This window comes from Mesitornis unicolor, unplaced genomic scaffold (genome assembly GCF_000695765.1).
Source record: "Mesitornis unicolor isolate BGI_N332 unplaced genomic scaffold, ASM69576v1 scaffold41213, whole genome shotgun sequence".
In the NCBI taxonomy this organism is placed as follows: domain Eukaryota; kingdom Metazoa; phylum Chordata; class Aves; order Mesitornithiformes; family Mesitornithidae; genus Mesitornis; species Mesitornis unicolor.
In genome coordinates, this window is record NW_010176116.1 from 1 (window position 1) to 22655 (window position 22655).

The following is a 22655-nucleotide window of genomic DNA, read 5'->3' on the forward strand; positions in this document are numbered from 1 at the left end:
TGTCCACCAGGACCTCCAGGTCCCTTTCCCTGAAGGGAAGGAGGAAGCAGTTGCCTTTATAGAAAAAAAAATAGTCCCTTTTTCACAGCCACTTCACTCTTGGAAGGGGGCAGAAGTTCTGGAATAATTGTTTTTTGCCTCTCAAGGTCTTGTTTAGAGTATATCCAGCCTCCACCCTGGCCTCTGCCTCTTGCCAGCAGATATCACAATGCATTGCTGTTGTATGGATGTGGTGGGGGGTATGCATGAGCATTTGAGAAGGGAACTTCTGCTCTCAGATGCAAGCCAGCAGCTGCAAAACACACTGGAGTGTGTGGTGGCTGTCCCCATCTGCCCATGACATCCCTCAGTGTGGGCAGCGCTCAGATGCTGACTTTCCTCTGGAGCCTGTCTGCTCTGCCCCTCTGACACTGCTTGTGTGTCCATCTCCCCGTGCCATGGATGCCAGACTGCTTGGTGGCAGTGACCCCTATCCTGCGTGCCTGTCCTGGCTTCGCCTGTGACACCCCAGTACTGTGACAGAAAGGGCACTGTGCTTCTTAATGCCTGAGATAATTTGCTATATGCAGCAGGAGGATGATGAATCGAAGCTCTGGCTCTGCCTGCCCATGCTGCTTGCTCTGCCAGCCACAGAGAGGGGTCCAAGCTGCCTCAGTCCTCAGCTCAAAGCAAATTCCTTTTCAAGGCATGAGCTGTCCTTTTGGGTATGACTTTGTGATAAAAGTCACAAAGTAATTAAAAAACTGGAAAACTGGGGAAAAAAGCTGGGAGAAATATCCCCGCCTGCACTGTCAGGATCTTTGCATGCATGGCCCTACACTTTCCCTGTGCCCTCAGACAGCCTCAGCCTGCACAAGGAGCTGGCAGTAGAATTACCTATGGCTGGAGGAGGCCTGGCCTTGGGCCTCAACCCTCTCCTTCCTTTCCGGGCCTCGCTTTCCCTCTCCCCTGTGGCAGGTGGGCTTGGCCAGGGGGACATGAGGCTGCCCCCTCTCCCCTGGCCAGGACAGGAGGGACAGGGCTGGCCATTCCCCAAACTCATCCTCCACCCAAGAAACCATAGCCATGTCAGACCCTTTTTCCCTCCCTAGAAACCATGACAGCCCCCTGGGGATCCCTCTTCCCACTCACCCTCCCCTCCCCCACCGGTGTGTGTTGTGGCAGGGTGAAGGGCACAGACCTGGACCAGGTCGGGGGTGAGACGCTTGGCCCGCAGCCATTTCTGGAAGCGGTGTGTGCGGCGCAGGGCTTGCTCCAGGCTGCAGATCTTTGTCTTCAGCAGGGAGGTGCAGATGCGCTTGTCAGCCCGGTCGTGCTGGTACTTGGAGGTCAGCCGTGTGATGTCAACCATCCGCCAGCTCTTGGCATCGTCAGTGTAGTTGCCTGAGTAGCTGAGCAGGTAGCTGGGGGGCAGCTTTAAACGAGAAGAAAGCCAGGTGTCAAACCTGCCAAACCAAAACGAGAGCCCCCACAGAGAGCAGGTTAACAAGCCACATGGACACCCTCAAAGTGCCAGCGCTGCCATGGTGGCTCTGTTGCCTGCTGGCCCCAGGGGCTTTCTGCCATTGCGGGGCAAAGATAGAGTGTCCCCAGGCAGTTGGCCCCAGGGCGTAGGGATGAGGTGAGCCAGCCAAAGCTGTCAGCCAAGGAAACATGCTTAGGGAAAAATGTCCATCTCTGCTTCCTGCTTAAACCATCCCTTGTCATCAACAGTGCCATCGGGTGGGGAGAAAAATGCCTAAACAGAGTCTTTTTAGCCATGTAAAGAGAGGGAGGGAAGGGAGAATGCTGCAGGGTCTTGGTTCACAGAGAATCCTTGGAGTTTTTAAATTTCCTTAATCCCGAAGATAGGGGCCCAAAAAAGGAGTACTTGACCCTTTCAGGGATCCTGCAGAAAAAAACCTCCTGACAATAAATGTATTTGCGAAAACCAAAATATCCTTTTCTTTTGAGGTGGTGGCCTTACTCAATACTGGGATAGAGAGGTCCCTCTTGACATCACTAGCTGTATTTTAGCAGCCGGGATGAGTGACTTCCCCTGGCAGTGGGGCAGAGTTTGGGGAGCGATGAGGGAGATGGGGGGACGCATGCCCTGGCCATGTGGCACCACTGTAGCCTTGTAGATCTTGCACTGGTTTGCTCCCCCTACACAGGCACAGGAGGGGAGCATATGGGCCGGGTAATTAGGCTGTGACAATTTTTGTTGGTTTCGGCAGCCCCCTCAGCCCTGCCCACACATACAGGAGCTGAGGAGCATGGTGCCTGTTTTGTATGTGTGTCTGTAACCTGCTTTTGGAAAGCTGCTCAACTCTGACCTTTGGTTGGCCAACATCATGCATTCGCTGCCTCTAAGGCCTCCTGCCCTAACCTCCTTGCTCAAGTGCATAAGAAAGCACGTTCTAATTTAATCTCACCGTAAATTAAAGCAGATAGCTCAGAAGTGAAACAGGAGAGGCAAGAGGTTCCCTGCAGGATCAGCTAGCTGGAATTAGATGAAAACACACCATCAGATCTGAAAGCTGAAGCTGATCTTTCAACTTCCAGTTGGGAAATTGGCACTGAGAAATTCTGAGGGGTTTAATTTCCTATGATTTCAGGCAAATAACTGACTCAGCAACACTAGCTGGCCTTTGCAATCAGAGACCGAATGGCCTCCTTCCCACAATGCCTCTTGAAGGCAGTGCCTTGCTCTGCTTCCCTGCCGTGAATGCAGTGCATCTTGGCTCGAGGGCAAGTACGAGTGCCCAGGGTGGGGAAAGCCAGTTTTCCCAAAACGCTGGTGCTTGCCCTGCTTTGACTTTTGGCTCTATCCATGTGTCTACTTCAAAAGATTTGCCATGGAGATGCAGGCTGTCCAGAAGTGGAGGAGTCCGGCCCCTTGGGTGAGCAGATTCAAGGGTTCAAGCATTTCAGTCATTTGGCCATTTTGCCCAATATGAAATTGAAGCTTCCCTATCATTAGAGCATCTGACATGAAAATAAACACCTTGTTTGTTTTGGGTTTTTGGGTTTTTTTTGGTCTGGTTTTGAGCTAGGACTAAAGAGCAGATAATAGATGCTATGCCTCACCGTGATTTGTTGTGCATCACGATCCCTCCTAGTGCCTGATCTGCAAAGCAGGCAGAGTGTGCCAAGCACGTACAGGGAAGAGATGGCAATGGGCTGAGTTTCTCTCTCTCTTCTTTTTTTTTTTTTAAGTTAAGCATGAATGTGCCTTATGATTTGGCTCATGCATGTGTGTGCATTCAGGGGAGCTCATGACAGCCAGATACCGGGAAAGTGCCTCCTCCCGCATGCAAGCAGCACATGGATGTGTGAAATCCAGGACTGCGCGTTGATTTGAGTGTGGATGGAGCGATTTCCTCTGCAGAACTCCCCAGGGGAGAGCCATGAGGGCCTGGGAAACAGACATGGGCTGCAGCAATTCTGTATTTGGCATCATTTCTGGGCAACGCAGCACTGACCTGGCACACTTGCTAGATATTTTCAAGATTCATCATCAAGTTGTGCTGTAACAATAATTCACTCTTGTATGAAGCCTTGTAGCTAAGAGTCTGAATCTGCAAGATCTGTGTGAATAACAGAGTCACAGATCACAGATTTTATATCAACCCAGAACTAAACATTGAAGAAAATGAAACTTGTTTTTATTTTTTGCTGGATGAAATGAAGTATTTTGTTTCAGCCAAAATAATTTCGCTTGTATTTCGAGTTCTAGATTTTTTTAAAAGATGAAAATTAAGTAAGTCTTAGAAACAAAAATAAAGAAATACAATATAAAACCCCATCAAATTAAAGCATTCCAGCTTTTTCAGGCTTCCTTGCCATTACTTTTGGCCAAAGCTCCTCACCAGTGTTGGCACAAGTCTGCCAATAGTTTTGGTCAGCTCAGTTGCACAGTGTTTTGAAAATCTAGTATTTTACAAAAACTTTTGCTGTGCTCTGCTCTCAGGACAGTTGGCAGGCAGGCTTTGGTATTCTCATTTACAGATGGATAAAATTGGGCAAAGATAAGGGAAATAAAAAACATTAAAGCTCAAGATGAGTCATCAGTCATTCTCGGAACAAAACCCACATCCTCTTACTTGGTGGTTGAGTGTGAATGCATGTTGAAGTTCCCGGAAACTATAGAGAATTAATGAAGCATGTTCTAATGAGGATTAACACAGAGAAGCGCCAAGTGCCATCCACCTCTATGAACATGTGAAAAGGTACTCGGGGGTGGATCGAAGAGCCTAAGTGACACTGAAATTTCCCCTGTTTAATCTTCCACTTGCCAAAAAATACTGGCCGCTCAAGAAAACAAGTGAGAGAACAAGTTTAACTCCCCCTCCCCAAAGAAAACCCTGAAGCTGACCGACTGCTCAGAAGAACATTTCTAAAAGTCACCCTTCCCAAAGCACTCAAAGCAGAACTCTACGTTATCACCTATTTGTGTGCTGCACTGCTTGTGGGAAGTCACTGTGGGCTTGCAGGAGAGAAGAAAAGTCTCTGGTTTAGGAAGCCTCTCTACTTTCCCCGAAGCAGAAACATCACGTTCCCGCATATCTGGGGTTCTGCACTCCCGGGCTCTGCTTGAATCCTCTGCACACCCATACCCCTTTCACACTGTCCCCTGGAGGAAAGCCAGCATGGGGGGCCTCCTGCTTTCACTCACGTAGCACCTCTTTCCCATGGCCCGGTGCAGCATGCAGCTGGCCACCGGCCAACCAGAGGATTGCTGCAGAAGACTACTGCTAGGGCAAGGGCTGAAGGAAGCTGCATGGTCCCAATGTCTCCAGCAGCTAAGCAGAAATAACCAAAACGGTGCATCTGCGACAAGCTGCGTGCGTGGAAGCTTTGTTCCCTGGTCCCTGAAAAGGTCTCTGAAAACCCTGCACAGGTGAATGGCAAAGGGGCCACAGCAGCTTGGGACATGGTGCTGAGTAGGTAGGGTAGCCCATACCCTGAATGCACCCCCAGCCCCCACAGACCCACACCAGCCCATGTCAGCCAGCTGAACACACTGATTACACATCTATCCTGCTTTTCAGGACAGGAGCCTGGGCTGGGCTGGGAGAAACCCAACGGTCTTAGTGCTGCTGCACCTTACTTACTGCACACCCTGGTGCTGCCCTTGGCATGAGCCGGGGCAGACAGAAAGCCAAGAGGGCAAAATACCAAGGGCTGGGACTCCCAATGTGCCATGGGGAGGGGTGTTCTGCTGTAGCACAGCCACAAGCTGCCTTTTTCCCATGGCAGTAAGGGAAGGAAGAATGTTCAGTATTACAAGTCCAATCCAGACAAACCGTTATGGTTTTACTATGCTACATTTTATAGGCTAGTTTAAGATAAAAATGGTGATTTGTCCAATATCATACTACTTACATTATAGCATTAAAAATACAATTTTACTATAATCATTTCTTCTCCTCCAGGCTTTTATATCTATAAAAGAAAGTGCATATGGCTCTATAAATCATATCAGACCCAATAAACTCTTCCCCTGCCAAGCACTGCCTTTAACATTCTCCTCAAATACACTGGCAGCATTTTCCCTGCTGTCGTCAGATACGGTCTGCTTTTGACCCTAAAACTGATTGGATCAGTCCGACAACCACTTGGGCATCGTATGTCTCATCGACTTCGAGGCAGATGCAATTTCTGCCTCTGCCTTCAAGTTCTCACAAAAGCCTCCCAAAAGCATACTAATAATTTAGTCCTGTCTATTTTCAAGCACACAGGTAACCTGATGTGCAGAAGTCCTCATGCCTCGGGCAGGTTTAGATTGCTTTTGATCTTAGTTAATACGCATGTGAAATTCTGCACATTTGTGTTGTTGCACCTGGTACAAAACTATATAGCATGTTTATATGTTTGTAGTTAACATAGTCTGTTGTGAGCATGCAAAGCTAAACTCCCTTTGCCTTTACTCTGTTGCTCATAGTAAAATACTTCCAGTACATCCAAACAAAGTGGTTTCTTCCTTCCCTCTTCCCTTTCCCCACTGCTGTCTTGAATTGTTTCAGAGCCACTTTCTATGCAGAGTCATGCCTTTTACTTTTGCTTTCAAATTATAACTCAGGGCTGAAGTCTGATCATGCTTGTGTGGCTTTAAAAGAAAGAGACGAAGCAGCAGCTTATAGACATTAATTACATAAATTACTAGGCACTGTAATGGCAACCGGGTGCTAAGTTACTCTTTGCATTGTCTCTCATTAAAATACTTGGTAATACTAACAGGCAACTTTTAAGTTACTATGCAGAATGCTTTAAAAAATACTGTGCTGAGTTTCTGACCTTATTTCTTCTTTAAAGAATTTCTTGCAAATGGATGTTCCAATGCAGGCGTTGCATTTATCAAGTCCCAGGAAAGTCCGGCCAAAACTGTAGCTGGATTTGACGTGAGGTGCAGATGGAGAAGCTGTTGCTGCTGTGGACAAGTTACAGCTCAGAGCCAATACCAGGAGCAGCATCAATGCAGCTGCAACTCTGGAGCAAGGACAACATATCCAGCGCCCCATCTACAGTAGCGTAGAGCTCTGCCTTTTGCAAGTTACCCCTCTCTATGCTTTCGGTCTTTTTTTTATGACCTCAGCTTGCAGTGGTGAACCCCGAAACACGGCAAGACACGCTGGGTGCAGGAGACCCTGCCACAGTCCCCATCCTGCCAGCTGGTCACTGGCTCTATTGGCTTGAGGTTTGGGTGGGAAAGATATGATGTAGGGTGGGGAGAAGGAAATACATGGAGGATGCAGATAACTTGGGTTACCATGGTTACCTTTCCTTTACATGGTGCAGCTGCTTTGGCCCCTGCTGACCCTCCCATCAGCCGACTAGGAAAACAACACGAAGAAGTGCTCATCTGCACTTTGTGCAGACAAATGAAGGATATCCTGTCACTGGAGCAAAGGGCAAGTGCAGGACACTTAGTAAAAACTGGACTAATAGTGTGGCAGAAACACACATTTTACCAGAAGCCAGACCTTTAGCATTGCTTTATTCCTGGAGATTTGCGACAGCGCATTGCTCCACTTCTCAGATGTTTTCTTGGCTCAGTTTCCCCTTCTCACAGAAGTGCTGAAAAGACTGTCAGGTGGAATCATCGCTGTTTTGTTCTTTGAAAATAGTGTTGTTTGAAAGCAATTGCACTGCAGTGTTTCATGCCGTGGACAGCAGGATAGCCAAGTTTTCCAAAAAACCCAACGAACATAACGACCTGGCCTCTAAGCTGCTTTTTAAAAAAAAGGGCTTTTCAACAAGACTTAGGTGCTTTTGAATACCTTTTCCTGATGGTCCTGGCGCTGGAAAGAAGCTAGAGAAAGCGACAGGGGCTAACACGAGAGCTTGCCAGAAGTTTCAAATGCACTTAGAAACTACTGTGATCACACTCAAAAACTGTTCGCATTGGGCTGAAGACTTGAAAGTTGTGGAAACTGCTGGCTGCCCTTCCTGGCTGGTATGCTGGGCACAGGACTGTGCCTCTCCTGGACTCAGAATGGCTGGGGTGCAGGCATGGGCCCTGACAGGATGCTGCAGGCTGCTGCTCTTGACCAGAAAAGCAGACCTTGAAGGGCTGTCCCTTGTTGTACCCTGGCCCCAGACAGTACAGCACATAGTGTGCTGCTGCAGTGGCACCAGGCTCTGCTCCTCTCTTGTCCCCAGCTGATTTTGATTGACATGGGAGGCTTTCCTGGGCCATATCTCACCACGGGAGCAGTGAGGAGCAGACTGAGGTTTTGGAGTCTTCTCATCCCCTCAGCTGGACCACTCACACCATGTGGTCAAGCTATTTCTTTTTTAAAGGAAAAAAAAGGGTGCACTGTAACCGTCCTTTATTATTCCCTCCAGCCTTTAACTGCAGCCTGATGGGACTAAGGGATGTGTGAGATGCAGAGGTGCATGCTGGGCTCTGTGACTGCGCCTCACTTTCCTAGCAGCAGAAGGCAGCTCTGTCAAGCACAGATGCTCATTAGTTGTGGCACCTGGGAGAACTGGGGTCTCTTCTCAACTCTGTACCCTTGCAGGAGGTTGCTTCATCTCCTCCTGCGTCTCTATCCGCAAAATGGAGATAGTGACATTTAGGGTTTGTCTACAGGGTGCAGCTCAGACAGGAAGATAACGAGCACTGCTGAGAGGGAAAGGGGATGTAATGAACTCTGCCAGTGGTGGAAACAAGAGGGGCTGGGAGGTGCTGGTACCACAGCAAGTGCATTCAGCGCACAGGTCTGCATTGCATCATGTTGATATTTGGCCTTATACTCCAGTATAAAGGTCTTTGAAATACACTGGAAAATGGTGGAAAGAGCCATAGCAGAGCTACACACTGGTATTAACTGCTTCCCACATTCAGAAGTTTATCCCTACCATTTCCTATTGCCGGTACGTTGCTCCTTTTCCCCCTGCAGAAACCAGCCCTTCCCACTGTTTCCTGCCTGTAGCTCTGTATCACTGGCCCTGTTCACACTGCTCCCTGCCCAGCTATTCCCCGGATGGCACCAGAATTAAATGCCAGAAATCTGTCTTTATCTTCATTATGTAATATATAAAATACTTGTCTTTCATTTTCCTTATTAATTTACTTGGCTGTCTTTGGTTTTCAATTTTCTGTTGTAAATTTAAGAGCAGAGACCCAGGCTCCTGTCTCCCAGTGTGTCAGCCTGCACTGCCCCAGAGAGAGCCATGGAAAGGCGAGGGCTTCAGACTCTGAGGCTGGTAACTGAGCCTTTTGCACAGCAAACCCCATGCTCTGGCATGAAAAACTACTACATGGAAAGCTGAGTTTCTGTTCTATTAATGATACCTGGATGGCTGTTTTGTTCTTGCACTTTTGCATAGTTTGGGCACATGTAAAGCAATGTTTATCTTTCCATAGGAATGGCACGTCTAATTGTGTTTTCTTACAGTGTATCACACCTGCACCACCTTGAAGTGTTATAAAAGCAACCTTTTATTTAAAGAGTGGGAGCTGCTCCATTCTACCCACCTCCAGCTTGCTGCCGGCATTTGCACTTGCCCCCAGGGTCCAAGCCCCCTCATTTACTCAAGCATTATTGCTCAAGCTGGGCTGTTCACAAGCACAGATGATGTGTGTAGGAAACACTCAATCGTGCTCACGGCACTGAAAACAAAGCTTAAAAATGAGGACTCCTGCCACTGAGCTAGCCTAAAATGGCAGCTGGGAAACCACAGTTTGCTGTATGATGGGTTGCTGTAATGACCCGATGGGACCTTCATACACCTTGTAACAAGACACTTGTATGCAACACCACGAACCACGTGAGAAGATGGAGATGGTGGCCCTAATGGAAAAGCCTAGTTAGTTATATAGAAGTTACAATTTCTGAACATTTCCAGTATGGACTAAAATGCATGTACTGCCCTATCAAAGTCAAACTACACACAGAAAAGCTTTTGGAGTGGTTTCTACTAACAGAAGTAAAATGGTTGATTTAGCCTCTGTGCCCTCATCCCTCCTTTCTGCCTATGCCATGAGAGGTATAGAAACACCACTAGAAGGATTGCTCCACTTCTGGATGCAATACTGCAGGCAGTGGAGCTTTCAGGTCCCAAAAACACCCAGTCTCTGCAGAACCCGATGGCTGTGGGTTTGGTTTGAGTCTCCAACTACACGTCAAGGCAGGAACAAACCTACCCTCCGTTGCTACTGGCTCTAGAGGAGATGAGGGGAGAGCAGGCTGATTTTCCCAAGGCATGAAATACACCTTTTACTTAACCCTCCTCCCAGTCTCCACCCAATCCATTAATGCAATCCAGCTGTCCCCCACTCCCACTTCCTACCCCAGTCCCTTGCCCACTTCCCCCTGAGCAGCTCCCACTGTCCTTGGGAGTGGGTTTCATGCTAGCAGAACCTCACAGCTGCCCTTTGTCCGTCTCATCGGTGCTGCTGTCTGGCTCACCCTGAGCCAAACACAATGCCAGCTCCATGTGCTGGATCTAACTGGGATGCCGGAGATGGCTTTGCACAGCAGTAGATTTTTTTAATCAATTTGTTAGTAATTTTTGAGGGGTAATCACCACTAAATGCTTCAGAACAGACAGATGCAGAGGAGCAGAAGGTGCAGTACTGCCACTCCTCAGCTGATGTTGCCACCAGGGTCCTTGCTGCCACTGACCTGCACCTGCTCATAGGAACTTTGCTAAGAGGCAGGTTTCAGGTGTCATGACACCTCATTTTCCTCTTCAGCCCAGGTTTACTGCTCAAAAGAGCCTTCTCAGCAAGTATGGGGTTGCTGAGCAACAGAGTATTGCCTGGTGGGTTGTGAGAGGGCTGCATCTTACTGCTGCGCACAGAAAAGAAACCGGAAGATTACAGGAAAAATCAAACTTTTGCTGGAAGAGGAAAGGCTCCTGCTCTTCCTGAGGTCCTCAGTAGGCCATGCCTGGGTCTTGATGCCTGCAGGGCCTGGATTAGACCTTGGCTGCCCCACAGAGCAGCTTCACAGGACAAGGTGGAAGTCAGCTCAGGGTGTGGTGCAAGGTGGTTGTTCTTAAGAGTAATTTTCATTAATCATCTCCAAGATAATCATTAAACTATTGCCAAGTAACGAGTACAGACTTGATATAGAGCTGCTTATCACTTCAATCCCAGTTCAGGCTGGATGTGTGGATTAATAGCTACAACAGCTTGAAGTATTTTCAATTCTTTCAAAATGAAAAATGTGTCTTCTTGAATGCTACAAAACCCACAATGTTTTGAAGGATGCGATCACTTTATTTTTCTTAATTTTCTTCCTGATTGCATGATTATGAAAGAAACATGTTTCAAAGTGATCTGCAACAGAAAATTTTGTTCCGGTTGGTTTTGTAATGGACAACTTCTGTTCTACACTCTTATTCTCCCCACCCCTTTTTCTTCTGCTGAAAGATGAAAGAGAAAGGGAGAGGAGGAGAAACAACCAAGCAAACAAAACCCACTGCCCAGACTACAAACACAGACAGAAAAAGGGGCCATTGAGGTGTGGGTGGTGTCAAACACCACAGCTGAGCTGATGGAGTGTATTTGCACTTCAATTCACTATGAGAAGATTTGATGGTGTGTGTGTGTGTATGGATTTTTCTACATTTTGAATCAATGAAAAGACTAAAACACAAACAAAAATTTGGCATTGTTTTTTGCCTCACCAGGAAATAATTCCTATTGTTAGATAAGCCTGGATATAATTAATCAGAAACATCAATAATCTGCTCTATTAATAATACAGGAAAATACTTGCTGTTCTATATCTGCAGTATGTTTTTGTTTCTCCCTGACTCCATTCTTCTGCTGCAGAAGAGGAAACCTGCTGTTCAGCAATCTCAGTCTCTGAATACTGGTAGGCAGCTGGAAGAAAAAGCCAGCTAGAAGAAAAGCCTTGGACACTGTGGCCAACAAATAAGGTCAGTTCCAGTTTGTGAGAGGCTGAAATGTCAGTACAAAAGGCCATAAAACACTATCAGCTACTGTGCTGTTTGCGGCATTTACAGGCCATCGTGCCAAGCAGCGAAAAGTGTGGAAGAGGATCCTGGATTTTGGTGCATCAGTTTCCACAGACAGAATACAGAGATCTTGAGCCTAAGGGAAAATGGTACTGAAAAGAAAATTGGCTGCACACCAGAGCAGGATGTGCTGGGCACTCCTTGCACAAACCATGCAGGGAAGAAGTGAGGAGGAGCTGTCTGGAAAGGGATCAAAGCTCATTGTCAAGGAGCACTTGCCCTCCATCAGCAGAGGCCTTGCAAACACAAGTGGCAGCAGCACATGTCCTTCCTGGACCACTCGTTCAGCAAAGCAGCTCCTTACGTGAAGCCCAAGTCCCTCTGACTACAACTGAAACACCGACGCATGCGTTGTGATTTTCTTTGACAACACTTCAGCAAAGAAACAAAGCATCCCTCCCCAGGCAAAATAAATAAATAAGATCCTCTTTCTATAGAAAACAATAAACATTTTCACATTATACAATTTTCCAGAAGGGAAAAAGCTACCTGCGATATTTTTTCTTGGATATGTGCTATTGATTCTGCGTCCCAATAGTTAAAAGCATTAAAAAGAATGCAGACTTTTTGGTGTTGTATCTTCGATTTCTATCAAATTCCTCTGTGAGGCAGAAGCAGGGCAAAACAGGGTCATCTACAATAAAAATGACATGGCAGGGAGACACACTTGGAGTAGGGTGGCTAATGAACCAGAGCTGTTAGAATAGCAGCCTAGTTTCCAAGACCAAAGAAACACATTTAAAATATGGGTATGAAAGGATTCCTTCTGAAGAAGTTACCTGATAAAGGAAAACAAATTAGAAAGTATGTCTTGGAAGAATAAAACATGACAGATGTTTGATCCAGTGGCAGACTACTAACTTTGACAAAGCGACTATTTCCTTCTAGATACCAATTTTTTGGTCCCGTTTGGTTTCTCTCTGTCAGATTGGAACCACTGGTTAATTATTTTTGAGTGGGAGTATGGTAATCCATATTTTTCACCAGCTGTATTATTCCAGCCTGTCGGGATGTAAGGAGGGGCAGAGTAATTTGTGAGAAAGATGTGAAGACTGTTTTGACTAACCTTGGGAGTGGTCTTGACCAATGCCCAGTTCTAGGATTATGGAATTCAAGTATGAATTTTAACAATACAGGTGCAATGACCTTTGTTTTTTTTCTATGTACCAAAGGATATAACCCTATAGTTTTGAATGTTCTTGTTATCATGCAAACAACATTTTCAGGTGACAATAGCAAGGACACTTTTTCCACATGTATTAACAATTATTATTATTCAGGCATCACCTCTGGGTGCTGTTGTACCTGGTGCAAACATGAATACGTTCTTGAAATCTGTCTTAATCTAGAAGTGTATTAATAGGAAGGACAGATTAATCAAGACATGAAATATATTGATTTTCTTTGTATGTTTTAACCACTCTCTTAAAATCCTAGCTTCTATTCTCGTCTGTCAATAAATCTGGTAAAATAATGTTTTGGTAGCTATATGTATGACCTAGGCCACCTCCCTTCTCATTAACCATTTTCTCCCACCAGCGTCCTCCTTGCATTTTATGAGGAAGAACAATCAAATGAAGGAGAATCCTCCAAAGCCCCTCAGGTCTAAGCAGACTGTTACAATCTGGAGAGCCTTTTCTGCATGTAAGCATTGGTGTCTGGGGTCCAACAGTGTGGAGCAGTTGAGCATATACATAAATTATGTTTGCTTGGGCTTGTGGAGGACTCAAGTACATTATTCAATGCTTATTACATTGGGATTTACGTGACCGGGTCCAGATTTTCTAGAATAGGCACTAAAATCCTTGTTAATGAAGCAGGGAAGTAAGCAAATCAATTCCCTAAACATGACTTAATCTCGGATCAACTTCAGTCAAGAACTCAATTTAAAAATGAATAGCTCATGAATAGCAGTGGTCAACCCCAGCCTGTACAAACTCTGTAATACAGTCTGTAATGCTTTGGCTGCACATTGAATTGCATATGTTACCGGGTACCTTAGAAGCCTGTGACATGTGCTCCAGCACACTGCCAGATTTGGAGAAAAAAAGAAAGAAGAAAAAAGTATGTTAAAATCTGAGTTTCAATGGTTTTATAGCCAAAATTGGGACCATACAGGGATTCAGAGAAGAAAGACTCTAGAAAACTCCTAGAAAGCAATTAGCAAGGAGGTGCCATTTCTTCTCAGCAAGTTTCTTTGCTCCATGGTCAATTTATCACCTCCATGGGGGGACAATCCTGCATGTCAGCCTCCCTTGTATGAGGCACTTATTTTTCCTTCCACTGCTGCTTTTTCTACTCCCATCTTGGCATTCCCACTTGCCGTTTCCCCTGTGAAGGAGCCACATGACACAGCAGCCTTTATGCTAGCTGGGATGCCCCTGGAGACCAGTGCCGGTTGCTGAGCTGAGCCTTGTGAAGCCCCTTGCAGGTGGGATACTTTTGTTGGAAGCATGGACAGGCAGCTCCAGGACATGGCGCACTCCTCCGTCCTGGGTATTTGTATGCAGGAGACTACAAACTCGTAGCAGAAAATTTTCCTGTCAACTTGGGGACATAACTGGCTGCTTTTTCCCACTCTTCCTTAACTCTCCTGTGCAGTAGTTATTTTCTTGTGATTTTTAGCATCCTTAAAGTAAATTGGTGACTACTTCAAAGATCCATGTTAGAAAATGGAGTGCTGACACGTGCAGGTGCGCACACATGCACAGGTTCATGAAGGCATGTGGGCTGCTCTTCCTTGCAAATCCAGTGGCTTTGTATCTGCAGTTCTGGCACCAAATGAATCTGGAAGTGGAAAATCAAGAAAGGGTTAATTTAGGGAAAAAATAAAAAAGCAAACTTTGCCTTGTTTGCACTGATCTTACATCAGTTTCCATGGAAATGGAAGTAGAACAAGCCAAGAGCCTTGGTGTAGCCAACTTCAGCTGCTGGCTTCTAGTTCAGGCTTCTGTTTCCATGGAAATAGATGCCAAATCAGCAAAAAATAAGGTAACTTGTTTTAAAATACTAGAGTTTTAAAGGCTTGTCCTTATTTAACCTCAGTCAGGAAGATAGCTGGTGAGGGGAGGCAGCCAGCAATGAAGTGAAAACTTTTGGAGTCTCTTTCAACTGCTGACTGCTTGTTGAACTCTGTAGACAATGAATTCACTGGGCAGCTACGGATCTTAAGAAACTTCTGTAACTTTCCTCTATGTTGTAAATAAAATACATTTTTCTGTTGGTTTGGATAGTCACAGTAGTCTCTAGGAGGCCAAACTATCAGCTCCTTGCAATGCAGCTGTGCAACTGTGCCCATAAGCTGTCGTTGCCTCCAAGAGTTCAGAAAGAGACGTGCTTTTCTCAGCTTTTCTACAAAATACTGACAACCTCCAATCCCAATAGCAATACTTTGTGTCTCAAATTTTGAGAGAGAAGAAAAGGAGGATTAGCTAGGGGATTTCCTAACAGTGTTTTACAACAAACATTCCACTTTCTTTTTTCCCTAATGCGGGAAGGCAAAATTTCACAGAGATAAAAGAAGTTGACCATAACCTATTGCTTATAGCAAAATGCGGATGGGGAAGCAGGGAAATATGAACAGAATCCAACCAAAAGAATTCTGCTGTAATTTCAAGAGCTGAAATTTTACCCAAAGCTCATTTTATTTAAACCAACTTTAATAGAAAGTTATTTCAGGGGTGGAGGTTGGCTTTTGATCCTTAGCTCTTACTGTTGTGGAACTGGCTGTATGGAAGAGTATTTCTTGGTGGGAAGTTGTGCAAGGACAGAGATGAGAATCCAGTCCTCAGTCACATTGTTTTTTGAGTTGCTTATAAATTGGGTTTGTTCCCAGATACCCTCCACCTCTCTTTTCCGCCACAACCCCTTTGCCTCTTTAAGAGGCTGCAAACAAACCCTATGACAACAGATCATACCACAGGTCACTTGAGGGCCCTTTTATTGATAGCAGCTTATCTCTGGTAGCCAAAGATGTAGGTATATGTGTAAAAAAAAAAAATTTTGTCTTGCAATTGTTGGAAAGTAAACACAATTCTAATGAGACATTTCTTCTTTTGCAGTATTACATTTTTTGTTTTAATGACATAAAATATGCTCTTGCAAGGGCACGTGCTTCACTTCATACACTAAGTATATTCCCTTGGGCTGATGAAGGAGTAAATAAATGAATAGTGCAAGCCAATCTAATTTTAAAGAAGTAGATCAGGCCTGGATCAGTGTCTCACAGTTGTTCATTTTAGGTATTATAAGAAATGTGCTCATTTTCTGACTATTTTCTGCTGGTCTTCTTTGAAGAAATCCAAGAAAACCAAGACCTTCAAGAAATTGCCAAAAAAAGTATGATTTTTGCATAAAGAAGTTTTTTTTCTTTTTCTTTTATTTTTTTTCCACTTTTTTTTTTTTTAATTTATACCACACACTATGTCTTAGAATTCAAGGAACTTGCTCTGGTTGTTTTATCAGATGTTTATTGCTGCTGTTGCTGCAGTGACATGATTGCTTTGAAGCTGGTTTTGAGTTGTTTGGGTCTTGCTTGAAGGGAGAAAGCCAGTGCCATATTACCTCTAATCCTCCATGGTATTTCACTAATATTTCCCCTGGAAAAGCTTTGGTCTCTGCTGGAATGGAAAAAAATATCAGGGAAGCAATAGAAAGCTACTTTATACAAGGGGGGCTGAGAAAGTCACTGCTCCCCGGGTGTTTGCAATTAAACTTTCAATGTACCTTTTTGACTCTTCATTACACAACAGTTCATCAACCTTCAGGCTTGCAGCAGTGCTTCCAGGCCTCCAGGTCACTAACCAGCATAAATGTCATACCCCTTGACTTGCAATGGTTAAATCACACAGGGAGTGAAATAGGAGCTACATGCCAACTCTTCCTCGAACAGTTCATAGCACCACAGCATGACTCAAGGGATCGTGAGAACAAACTATAAGAACAGCAAATCGTGGAGCCAAAACCAAGGAAAAAAAAAAAAGAGCAAGGTCTGACATGAGGTCCTTGCGGCAAAAAATACACGCCTGCACTTTTCTGTTGAGTTTCATAATGTTGGTAGATCAATCTTGCTGCTCTAGGCACTCCGGAGCATACCAACAGCCCTGTCCTGGGCATCCTGCCCAGAATGCTGCAGTGGGTGGGCACATAGCCACAGTATGGCAGGAAGGATGGAAACATCCAAGGCAAATACAGGTTATCCTCTGCTTCTCCTGTAAAGTGACCATTCCTGGAGCAGAGGTGCAGAGACTGCTCCCAACAAGAGGATGTATCTCATCGATAAAGTGGAGCAGCAGCAGCTGACAAACACTCACCCTGGGTGCAGGGTGCCACCACACTGGGAATCTCCCTCACCAGGGCTCTGGCCAAAAGTTGCTACATGTGAAAACCCCTTCCCAGACGCACCTGACGATGCTGGATGACTGAATTATGCATGAAAAGACTATCACACGCATCCGTGCTGGTAGCACGTGCTGGACAGGGAGAAGCGGACAGGCAGGACATGGGACTGCTGTGGGGATGAGGTGAGCACAAGGGCTAAGCTGCATTTACCCTCCACCACATGCTGGGGCTGGCACCCAAGGGTTCTCCTGGGCTGGTCCCTGTGGTCACCAGCCTTTCTTCCAGGCTTTGATCCCAAGTCATCACCCACCACAGGCCAAGCCCCTTCCCTTCTAGGACCCTCCTTGTTCTCCTGCTTCTTGATGTGAGTGCTTTTGGGGCAAGTCATAGTGGATGTGCATGACACCTTGGCCTGTGAGAGCCCCCTCTGCAACTGAGGCAAGTATTAACAAAGAGCAGATGTGACCAGAGGAGCAGCGTGATTGCTTTGCTCCAAAGCTTGCCCTTGGCTGGGATGAGACCTTTGTCCAGACATCTCGCCAATGTTCTCTTAATGCGAATTTTGCGAAAATTGCGAATTTTTTCAGTGTCTGCAAAATTTTTAAGTTAATTTGAAGTCTAATTTGTTCATGAGCTGAGATAATAGGGACAGTCACAGAATAAAAGTCAAGTCACCTTTTTTTTCCCTCCTTCATCCATGACTGGATAAGGCTGCCTTGTGTACAGCTTGTATCATGTACCTGTACAACTTTTAAATCTTTTAATTGTTTTTACTAATGGTTTTAATTCTGGAGGTTTTTACAGTGGAAATGGAAGGCCTGTAGCTTTCACAGCACAGATGGGAGATAAAAGCACCGTAATCACAGAGCAGGGTCAATGAGACTTTTTCCAGGAAGATGCTAAAGGAGTTATTTGGCATTAACAAAGAAAGGGATAATTAGAAAATATGCAAAGAAGGCTTTATTCCTGTAATTAATTTCTAAGCTGGAGCTTCCCTAGTGCTCTTCTGTTCAAAAGTGACAGCATATGAGCTGTCACAGAGGAAATGTATCTTAATCATAAATCAGAAACAGGGGGGAAATTGTAACTTGTGTTTCCACAGACTTTATAAAGAAAAAGCTGTAGTCAGGACTTAATGTGTATTCTGACTCTATGTGAAGAAAATACAATTATAAATAAGTATGGACACATTAGATGAAAGGCAAGAGGAAGATGTAGCCAAATTTGGTTTCCTGGGAGACTGGGCATTCCTCTCCAGAGAAATATCATGCTCAAAAGTCACTTTGATAGCTTGAGGCTGTGCCTATGTTTGCAGATGCTTCCCCCCCCCCACTAATTTCCTACAGTTACTATCAGCCCCACTGATGGTAGCAATGATGGAAGAAGAGTTCAGCAAACTTCCTCTAGCTCCCATTATTTTAACGCAGTCCAAACTGTTTCTAGTTTGAACTTTCTGAAAAAGTCAAAATGGGTCTGCTTTAGGAATACACCAACAGCCACAGATGTCTTGGTTACAGCTTTGCTCCCATCTGAGTCTTTTGAACTTTTGAACAGGTAACCTCAACATCTTACTGTGCAGTAAGAACAAAAAATAAGCAAAGAAAAATGATGTGCAGAGCTCTCTGTGTAGTTTTACCCCTTCTGTCCCAAGTCCATTGCCACGTCCACAGTTGTAATAAGATTTGGTGCAAAGTGCCCCACTTTTTAGCAGCCTGGCTACAAGAGATATGGTTGGATAGCTTTAGCATTGTTTTACTTATAAAACCCTGGATCCTCTCAAGGTAACTGAAGTTGCACACAGAACCATGGGTTTAATAATAAGTTGTTTGGGGGTTTTTTGTTTATATTGGCAGCTTTACAATTGGGTTTTTTAGTTTAATCTTAGTTGAACTGATACTGTTGGCTTTGTATCATGGGTAGTACTGGTTTGGCTGATTACTGGTGTAAGTGAACATAGTTCTCATCGTGTCTCCTCACACCACGAGGAATTCACATCCTGCACGCACTTGCAAGTTCTCATTTGTGTATGTACTTTTGGGGTTGACTCTAGAACAACCATTTCTTCAGTTACAATGTAGCATATATTTATTTACATGTATGAACATTCACATGGGAAAATTTTGCACATGCACAAACACTTGCATGCTCTCGTAATGACTTTCACACTCCTTTGCTCATTAGGTTGGTTAGGTCTCTTCTCTTACATCCAACTCCAGCTTTCTCTGGCTTGTTTGCAGGTGAACTTCTCATCTTGCTCTGCAATTGGATAAAAAAATGCATAAATGTTCTATATTACATACAGGTTCTATATGGCTTTATTTTTTCACAGTTAATTCAAAGACAATTCTTCTTTTATGTTTACTAGCTTAGTGTATGTCCTACTTTAAGGTTTCTTTGCTTAATGCCAAGAAATATGTGCATGAGCAGTTATACACAGCTATTCAGAATATGCAGTTAGCATCTGCTGATGGTGGCATTGATGGCGCACTGAAGGTGTATTTCTCAATGCATGGATAGAGTGTTTTTAAACAGCAGTTTCCTTTTCTATTACTTCTATGATTCTAGGATACTTGCTAATTTCTAAATTCTGTTCTCATTGCATGAGCTTCAACGCTTTGCTCTCAAGGAAGTGATACTATTTAAATTCTCCTGGAAACATTTCTTAGACATGCAGGAATTAAAAAACCATTTTTGTGTCCCTTGCAGAAATATCTTATGGAAATGCTAATGGTTTTCTTACCTCACAAGTGTATTCAGGGAACGTTTCTGCATTCACTGTTCCAAATTACTACAGTGATGGCTTAGCTCAAGACAGAAGAGTCGCTCTCCTCCTTCTAATAAAATTATTTTCTCCTGATGTGTATGGTTCAGTGTCATTCTTGAATGTAAGCTGGGAAAGCCACCCTGCTCACTGTCACAAGTTGGTCTTTGGCCAGTGGTTGATCCCTGTATACATTGCTTTGGGTGACCGCAGCTGCCATGAAGGGCCCAAGTGCTGAGATGGTGTCTCCTTCCTGCAGCTGAGGAGAGCTCTCACCCCAGCTGGGGAGCATCAAGCTAGAGAAGACCTTCTCTTCAGTTAGAAAGGGGACACCCCACAAGGCCCACGAGCAAGCGGTACACAAGGGCTCATCAACAAGAAGAGGACTCTTCTCTTGGGACTCACAGAGCTGCTTTCCCCTACAGCGGCATTAAACCCCTGTTTTTTTTCAAGTTCTGATCAGCAGCTTTGCCATCTGGTCTTGGATTTCCTTCCAGTACACAGCCACTGAAGGTCCCCTCTGGACTCCTCCCAGTGACTTCTTTTCCCTTGCTTTTTGTTCTTGCCAGTTATTTTGTATTTTGTGAAAGACTGTATTCCTCTGTTTTCATTATGTAGAAGATAGTTGTAATGCAAATCCTTTTTTCTCTTTTATTCATTGATCTATTCACAAAATAAAGTTTATTAACTTTGACAGTAAAAATTTTTTATATTTTAAATGTATGATTTATTTTGTGAGATAAAACCAATTATTTTGGAGTTATAGTAATAAAGCAAGTTTGCAGAAAGGCATAAATGTGAATGTCAAGTACCTGGGGCGTCTTATGAAAATGCAGAATAAGACAAAGAAAAAAGAGACTTTGTAGAAGAAATAGCAATAGCAATTTTAATGCTCCAAAGATTACTAATTTCCAGAATATTTAGACTTTATACTAACATAGGCAAAAATCTTCGTTTAGAATACAACGTAAAGGCATGACAGGACACAGTGTCATTCTTTTACATCTCATGTAAGATATGTTACACTGCAGTATCTCTAAATCAACAAAAAACCCCCTACTTCAAAGAAAACTTAGTAATACAACAATTAATGTAAGTTCTATGAAATATTCAAAAGGTTATTAACAGATCAGGTCAAAGTACAGAATGTAAATTCCTTCAAAGATGTGTACAAATTTTGTCCCTCTTTGGCAATTGTAATGGTACCATTTGGCTGAATCATTTTGGAAACTTCCACATCCAAAACGTTTTAGCAGTTGATCAGACTGTGGAATTAATTTTTGCACAAATATTTTTGAACCTTTGGATTGGCTTCCCAATTGTCAATTCCTGGGAATTGGTAATAAAAAGTACAGTAGCAAGCATAAATTATTTTGACATCCCTAGAAATAAGAGGCAAATGCATTTTAAGTTCTTTTTAGTTATTGCACTGTTCTTGCTCTTTGCCCTTTGAGAAGACAGGGCAACATTTTGGCCTGTCCTAGAAAGGAGTATGGCTTGACTGTGGGCAAGTCCTGCCTATGGAGGGACCCAAAATAGATGCCTGGCTAGGACCCAAGCAATAGTTTCCAAGTGAACCAGCTCACAGCTCAGCCTCAGTGACCTCTTAATCATGCAGAGACAGACTTTGCCACCTTGTTCATATCCAGTAGCATGTTAGTCCTCAAGAAAAAGCACAGGCAACTTCCAAAACAATGTATTGTTCTCTGTGAATAAGCTTAACGTGGTATAGATCTTCAAAATGGCCTTTATTTGTGGGGATAGATCTCATTTGCTCCAACCCCCTCAACTGTGGCTGTCCTGTTCAGCTTCTGTCAGACCACTACAAATATATTTCTTTCCGCTCAAGTGAACCCGGTGCTGCTGTGGTTGGCAGGCAGGAGGCAGGTTAGTGCAGGAAGCACAGTCCATAGGCTGCTGCGGGCCGCTCCAATCCCTTTTGGAATATCTGACATACCACTGCGATTTATTGGCAAGGTATTTTGTATTTCAAAGCAAGAAAAATATTTCAAATTCATGTTTTTCTTTGCTGGGAAAGGGAAATCGGTTTCTTACCCACTCCTCCTCCCAGACTGGGATGTGACTCAGTCGCTGACAGTTTAAAGATGATCAGAACTGATAGTGGATTTCTTTGGTGAGATGTGTAGTTGCTGTACTAATATACTTAGGGTAAAAATACCTTCTGCTGCAGTCTGCTGCTGCACTGGGAAACAAATAGGAATTCTTCCTCTAGACTGGCTGTTACGTAGCTGGAAGTAGGTTATCTTTCATCTAAAATTCAATCAAATTTATAGTTTCAGGACTTCCCATCTAATACAATAAAAATTCTTGTAAAAAGAATGAAACATACTTACGCAATATAGCTAGTGGTGCTAACTGGTGAATATGCATCATTGGCAATAATCTCAGAAAGGTTTCCTTTTTTGCGGGGCCTCAAAATGAAAAATACCACAAGGAAAAACAGGTTATTTGTGGTGCTAACAATGCATATTTTTGAGGGTCTCTGGTTTCCTGTGGCGCCTCATCCTTAATGCACTTTATTGTGAACATGTTGGCACACATCCTTTTCCCAAGCCAAAAAGCCACCTGGCAGTTGCAGCAGGAAGAATAAAAAGCAACGTCCCACTTTCAATGGCAAATTCTCAACCTATGCATGATCTGTCATAACAATCTACACATTTAGTCTTCTCCAGTGATAAATTACTAGTGCCTGAACAATGCTGTAGAAAGAAAATTATTTCATAGTACCTCCTACACTTACACCCCAAAGCATGAAAGTCTCTCCTTTTTTTTTAAAACACTTGAACTTCTAAAGCAATATACTCCCCATATAGATTTTAAATATTTTTGAAAGCCATAGTTTTATTCTGTGTCTGACATTACCTTTAACTTAAATTAAGAATACAAGCAAACCTGTATCTTCTAGATTTTAAAAAATAAATAAATAAAAATCAGAATTAGTCATTTTGGGTGCCTGGCTTAAAATTCTTTGAAAGTTCATTGATTTTCAGATGGTTGGAGTTAAGAAGTCTGAACACCAGGTTTCTCCTGAAGTATTTTGAGTAGAATATCCCAA

General features: G+C 44.0%; 1 protein-coding gene across 1 annotated transcript; it reads right to left on the reverse strand.

Annotated features, from left to right (window-relative positions):
* Positions 1 to 539: 539 nt before the first annotated feature.
* Positions 540 to 6503, reverse strand: LOC104538445 (deleted in autism-related protein 1-like). Its single transcript, XM_010181654.1, has 3 exons — positions 6280 to 6503; positions 1175 to 1445; positions 540 to 611 (listed from the first exon to the last, which is right to left on the reverse strand). The coding sequence occupies exons 1-3, from the start codon at positions 6501 to 6503 to the stop codon at positions 540 to 542; spliced, it is 567 nt and encodes a 188-aa protein (XP_010179956.1).
* Positions 6504 to 22655: the final 16152 nt, after the last annotated feature.